The sequence below is a fragment of the Pteropus alecto genome, unplaced genomic scaffold, assembly GCF_000325575.1.
Source record: "Pteropus alecto unplaced genomic scaffold, ASM32557v1 scaffold5, whole genome shotgun sequence".
NCBI classification, from domain to species: Eukaryota; Metazoa; Chordata; class Mammalia; order Chiroptera; family Pteropodidae; genus Pteropus; species Pteropus alecto.
Genome location: NW_006441953.1, coordinates 32,385,551 through 32,391,552, shown reverse-complemented (window position 1 = coordinate 32,391,552; position 6,002 = coordinate 32,385,551). Strand labels below are relative to the sequence as shown.

General features: G+C 58.8%; 1 protein-coding gene across 1 annotated transcript in view; it reads left to right on the top strand.

Annotated features, from left to right (window-relative positions):
• The window catches only part of CFAP99 (cilia and flagella associated protein 99), a 25,676-nt gene extending 19,968 nt beyond the window's left edge, over positions 1–5,708 (top strand). The window contains exons 7-9 of the mRNA XM_025051843.1: positions 4,114–4,306; positions 4,439–4,590; positions 5,352–5,708. Of these exons, the coding sequence (XP_024907611.1) occupies positions 4,114–4,306; positions 4,439–4,590; positions 5,352–5,708 (702 nt within the window). The remainder of the gene's footprint in view (positions 1–4,113; positions 4,307–4,438; positions 4,591–5,351) is intronic.
• The last annotated feature ends 294 nt before the right edge of the window (positions 5,709–6,002 follow it).

The following is a 6,002-nucleotide window of genomic DNA, read 5'->3' as shown; positions in this document are numbered from 1 at the left end:
TACCTGCCTAGGTCCTTATTTTCACTCATTTCCGCATTATCATTTCCATTTTTCCTTCTAAGCAAATATACGCACTTGTAAAGACACATTTCTTCCCTTTCTTCTTGCATAAAATGTCACACTTTGGTTTATCTGCCAAGAGTAATGTGCGAGTCTTCCATATTCGCGGAGGTGGGTCTTCAAGGCAAGCTCCTACGGCAGGGACTGCTAAGTCGGCGAGTAGCTGCTGAGCGTGCGGATCGTCCGGTGGCTCCTGTCCTTGTCGTCTGGGGCACGTGGCTCCAGCAGAGATGCCAGGTCCTCTTCCGTGGGGCTTGAGCCATCTCCCCTCGCCAGCTCTGAGGAAGAGGCCAGGTTCCCACACTTCCCACAGAGCGCACTGAGCTGGATTCAGGGCTTGGTGCTGTCTCGTAGGCGAGGAACAGTGTCTCCGTGTGGCTCTGGTCTGCGATTCATTTATTCTTCGCGACGTTGAGCCTGTTTTCATACACTTAAGAGCCCTTTCTATGCCTTTCTCTGTGCACCGTCTGCTCATGTCTTTTGTCCATTTTCTTCTTCTTCTCCAGCTTCGTTGGGGTATGATTGGCAAGTGGAATTCATATCTATCTAAGTCGTATGACCTGACGTTTTGATATACATATGCATCATGAAATGATCGCGGCCGAGCTAATTAACGAACAGCTCTGTCCCCTCGCACGCTTACACCGACGCCGGCAAGTGGAATTCATATCTATCTAAGTCGTATGACCTGACGTTTTGATATACATATGCATCATGAAATGATCGCGGCCGAGCTAATTAACGAACAGCTCTGTCCCCTCGCACGCTTACACCGGAGACCAGCCCCCCCAGCCGGTTTCGAGTGCGCGGCACGTTATTACCACCTGCAGTCAGTCGCCAGGCTGCACATCAGGCCCCTAGAACTCAGCCATCGTCCACCCGAAACTTCCCGTCCCCATCTGCCCATCTCCTCCCCCGCCGGGAAACAGCTGCTCGTGTGTACACACCGCCTCTTCCTTCCCCGCGCGTCTGCCGGGCACGCCGGCCTCCCCTGCCTCGGCTGCCGTGACGGCTGCTGCAGGGAGCAGGGGCTCCGGGGGGCAGGTAATGTCCCTGAGGTCGTGCTGTTATCTCCCTCAGACGGACACCCGGAGGTGGGATCGCTGGGCCGTATGTTTGTCCCGTTTTTCTTGTTTGGAGGACACTTTTCCGCAGCGGCTGCCCCTCCGACAGTGCGCGAGGCCCCTTCCTCCGCAGCCCCGCTCCCGGCCCTGGCTATCTTTTGACGTCTCACGGCAGACACCCTAACAGGTGCGGGGCGGTAGCTCTGTGTGGTTTTGGTTGCGTCTCCCTGATGACTGCGGTGTTGAGCATCTTTCACGTGCCTGTTGGCCACCTGCGTGGCCTCTGGGGAGGAAATGTTCGTTCGGGTGCTTTGCCTCCTTTTTCAGCAGGTTATTTTATTTTATTTTTTTTTGCTATCGAGTTGTATGAGTTCCTTGTGTGTTTTTGGATGTTAAGCCCTTATTGGATAAATGGTTTGCCAGTATTTCCTCCCATTCCACAGGTTGCCTCTTCATTTTAAACATTTTCTTTGCTGTGCAGAAACTCTTCGGTTCGATATAGTCCCGTTAGTTTATTTTTGCTTCTGTTACTGCGCTTTTGATATCAAATCCAAAAACCGTCATCGCCAAGACCAATGTCGGAGCTGTTTCTCTACGCCTTTGCCTGGGAGTCTTATGGTTTCGGGTCCCCACACTGCCGCCCCCCATGGTGCAGCCAGGCCCGGCCCGGACACGGCCCAGCTCGCCTCGCGGCCCAGGCACCTCCCTCTGCCCAAGGTCGACTTACGCAAGCTGAGTCTCCCGGACTGTTTTTCGCCTGCTATGTCCACACAAGCGTTTCTCCAGCTTATTCCGAAGTTTTCTAAAGTACTTTTTTAGAACAAACTTTTTATTTCGGAACAGTTCAAGAGTTACAGAAAAGTGGCAAAGGCAGTACAGAGAGTTCCCACCCCGCTTCCACGGCTGACGACAGCTGACGTCGCCGTGTGCAGGCTCCAAGCTGCCACAGCAAAGCGCGCAAACTGGAGACCCCAGGTCCGGGGTCAAGGTGTCGGCTGGGCCGTGCTCCCCACTCAGCCTCTCGGGGAGCAGGGTCCTTCCCGCCTCTTTCAGCTTCTGGCGACTCCAGGAATGTCATGTTTTGTGGCAGCCTCATCCTAGTCTCTGCCTCCATCCTCACATGGCTGTCTGCTTTGTGGGCTCCTCTGTCTTCTCTTCCTCTTATAAGGACACTTGTCATCAGATGTAGGGCCCACCCTAATCCAGGATGACGTCACCTCGAGACCCTTCGCTAGTTACTTGTTGGATCCTTAACTACTTGGAAATACGATCGCATTCCGCCGTTCTGGGTGGATGTGAATTTTGGGGGACACTAGCCCACCACACCATGGTGTTTTCGTCACAACTAAGAAACCAACATTGGTACATGACTCTTAACTCCATACTCCAGTCGGATGCCATAAAATTATTTTCTCACCAGGATGCCATCCAGGACACCGGTGACATTACACTGGATTGTTGCGTCTCAGATTCCTCTTGGCTGTGACCCTTTCTCAGACTTTCGTTGTTCTTAGTGACCTTGACAGTTTTGAGGAACGCTGTCAGGTATCCCATGAGACGTCTCTCAGTCGGAATGTTCCTCTAATGATTAGACTGGGGTGTGGGAGGGGACCAGAGAGGCAAAGTACAAAGTGACCTTTTCATCACACCCTGTCAAGGGTGCCTGCTCTCCACAAGCTCTCACGGTGGATGTCGACCTTGATCACCTGGCTGGGGTCATGGTTGCCAGGTTGTCCAGGGTGACTATTCCCCCTTGCCACATTGTCCTCTTTGGAAGGGGGTCTCTAAGCAGAGCCCGCACCCAGGGAGATTCTCCTGCTTGGGAGACTTGTCCCTTCTCCCCACTTACTCGTGTGTTCGGTCACTTGTTTACATATCCGTGTGGACTCCGCGTACTTGCATTTCATACTTTGCGTTATGATCCAAAATGTCATTGTGGATTTTGTTGCCAGCTTTGGCCACTGGGAGCCCTTTCCGGTTGGCGCCCGTGTCCCTTTGACATGCTCCGTGTCCCAGGGTTTTCTGAGCACTTTCTTACTTCCTGGTACTGTAAAACGCCGCAGGCTTGTGTCTTCCCTGCCCCCGCCCGAAAACAGCCCTTTCTCCAAGGGCCCGGCTCCCTGTCCTTCGAACCTGGAGTGAAATTGCACGCTCTGAGGACGGCCCAGAGCCGCGTTCCAACGCGCCACAGGTCGTTTCGTGCAGGGGTCGCTTCGTGCCCTGAGCCTGCATCCCAGCTGCCCTCAGGCTCCCAGTCACAGGCACCTCCGGGGACTGGGGGTCCAACAGGTCCCCGGCAGCGCTGGACCGGTGGTGGGGGCGTACATCTCACACTGTCCCTTGTAGAATCTTGAGGCCTGAAAATATTGTTCTGTCATTCACAGCCGCACCGAAGTGGAAATAATTTGAGTCCGTAATGGTAGAATGGGTCAGAGTTGTGACACATTCCCAGAAGCAGCCACACCCCGGGCCGGACAGCGTGGGTGGGGCTAAGACTCACCTGGTCCTGAGCAGACGCTCAGACCACCCCTGATACGTGCAGTCAGAGCAAACTCGCCCTGTTGTGGCCACATACCTCTCAGGCACCAGGAGAGAGAAGGGTGTAGGGGACCATCAGGACATGCCCGGGGCCATGTAATGGGGAGCATGGCCTGTGCACAGACCTGGGCAGTGTCTGAACACCAGCTCCACGCAGTTTAAAAGCAATGCATGCGCTCGTCTCTTAACTGGAGTCTGGGGCGGCTGGCTTCAGGGCAGACCCAATGGCTCTGACTTGGTGTCCCTGGGAGTCCCGTGGCTGCACCCCTCGGCTTCAGCATCAGGTCTGGGCTCGCACCCCGGACCACGGTGGAGGCAGGGAGGATGTGAGGCGCAGCCTTCCCCGCGGGCCCAGCCTCCAGGGCCCGACCAGCTTAGGTCCCAGTTCTGGGGTGATTCGGGGTCAGGGGCTGGCTCTGCCCTCCAAACCTCATGCTGCGCCTGGGGCCAGGTGGGACTGGGGGGGCCCGGGTCTTACCGGGGCGGGGGACTGTCCCGGCAGACGGCCAAGCTGATGCAGCAGTGCGCCGAGCAGCGCCTCCGAGAGCAGCGGTCCGTGGAGCAGCTGGTGCAGCAGGTGACGGAGGGCCAGAAGAACATCAAGCTGGTGCAGATGAAGCTCCTGCAGGGCCGGCGGCAGACAGGTATGGCGGGCCCAGGTGTGCCAGGTGAGCGAGGGCGGGCCCGGGGTGGGCAGGCCCTCCCAGAGGCGCCCCTGCTGAGCGCCAGTCTGGCCGATGTCCGTCCGGACCCCTCAGTAGCCCTGTCACCCCAAGTCCAGGAGGTGATGGAGGAGAGCCGCGGGCTGCTGCAGCGCAGCGCAGAGGCGGCCGAGGACCAGCAGAGGCAGCGCTGCCAGCTCGTCTCCCAGCTGCGAGCCCTGGAGACACTGCCCGTGCGCAAGGGCAAGCTCGTGGACCTGACCCAGGTGAGGCTCGTGGCCCTGACCCAGGTGAGGCTCGCGGCCCGGAGCCCACGCCCTGTCCCACGACCTCTGGGAGCCTCCCCGCGTCCGCCGTGCCTGGCAGCATCCGGAATCCCCACCAAGGCCAAAGGTGGTTTGGAGCCAAGCTGAGACCCCCCTGGCCACTCATGCCCAGCCGCGGACCCCACACCCATGTGCTTGAGGCCTGGCGCTGGCCCAAGAGGTCACAGTCCTGTGGGGGAGAGCTCTGTGACCCCTGGGGGGCAGGGCAGGCTACTAGAGATGAGCAAGCTGGTTCAGAGCTGCTGCATTTGAAGAGAGGTCCCGGGACTCCCCTGCAGGGTGGGTGGGGTGAGGTGAGCGCAACGCACAGACCCCAGAGGCTGGAAGCCACAGGAGGGCGTTGGGGGTTGGAAGCCCCATGAGCGGCCAAGCTGCCTGGTCCCAGGGCAGGGGCGCCCTGAGTGCTCTCTGTCCAGGCTCCAGGTCCCGGCTGGGGAGACAGGGGAGCTCTGCCTGGGCCCTCACAGTGGAAGGGCCTGCGGGGCACGCCCCTGAGATGTCAAGTCACCACGTGGGGTCTGGGCTGGAGAGGGGCACAGGCCGCAGAAGCTGGGTGGCAGACACGCACAAGGCGGTCCTGAGCGGAGGGAAGAGGTCTGTGGAAGAGGGGAGGACCACAGCGCTGGTGTGGAGAGGAGCCGGGACACGGGCCGCAGGGCAGGCTGGGCGCCCACCCTGGGGCCTCCCCCCTCCCCCGCCAGACGCCCGGGTACGGCCTGGAAGGGGAGATGTCCGTGGTGGAGCTGCGTGAGCGCCTGGCCCTGCGCGGCGAGGCCCGCAGGCGAGAAGAGCGGGAGAGGCGGGACCAGATCCTCCGGAGCAAGCGCGCGCGGAGCCAGGAGCTGCAGGACGCGCTGGAGCAGGTGGCGCTGTGCCGCTCCGCCGCCGGGAGGTCTGCCGCCCTCAGGTGGGTCCTGCGGGGTCTCCCGCAGCAGCCCCACCCTCCGGCCCGGCAGTGCCCTTGCAATAACTTCCCCACCCCTACAATTTTTTCAGACAACTTTCAGGCATACGGAAATGGCAAGGACATCGCACAGCAATGGCTTGGATGTCCCTGACCTAGATTCGGTCATTTTGCATCTAGGTCGTGGGTGTGACCTTTGCTATGTGCTCCATCTAGCTGGCTAGCTGTTCATCTGTCTCTGCAGAACCATCTGGAGGTGGCTGCAGGCACCTGCCACTTCATTCCTAAACACTTTGGTGTGCGTCGCACCTCCCGGAGGAAAGACGCTGTCCTAGAGAATCAGAGCACAACCACACGGCTAGAAAATTTCACAGAAGCCCCCCACACCACTGGCGAGCCTGTTGGTCCATTTCCCCAGGGGTCCTAGGGCTGTTTGCTGTAACTTTTT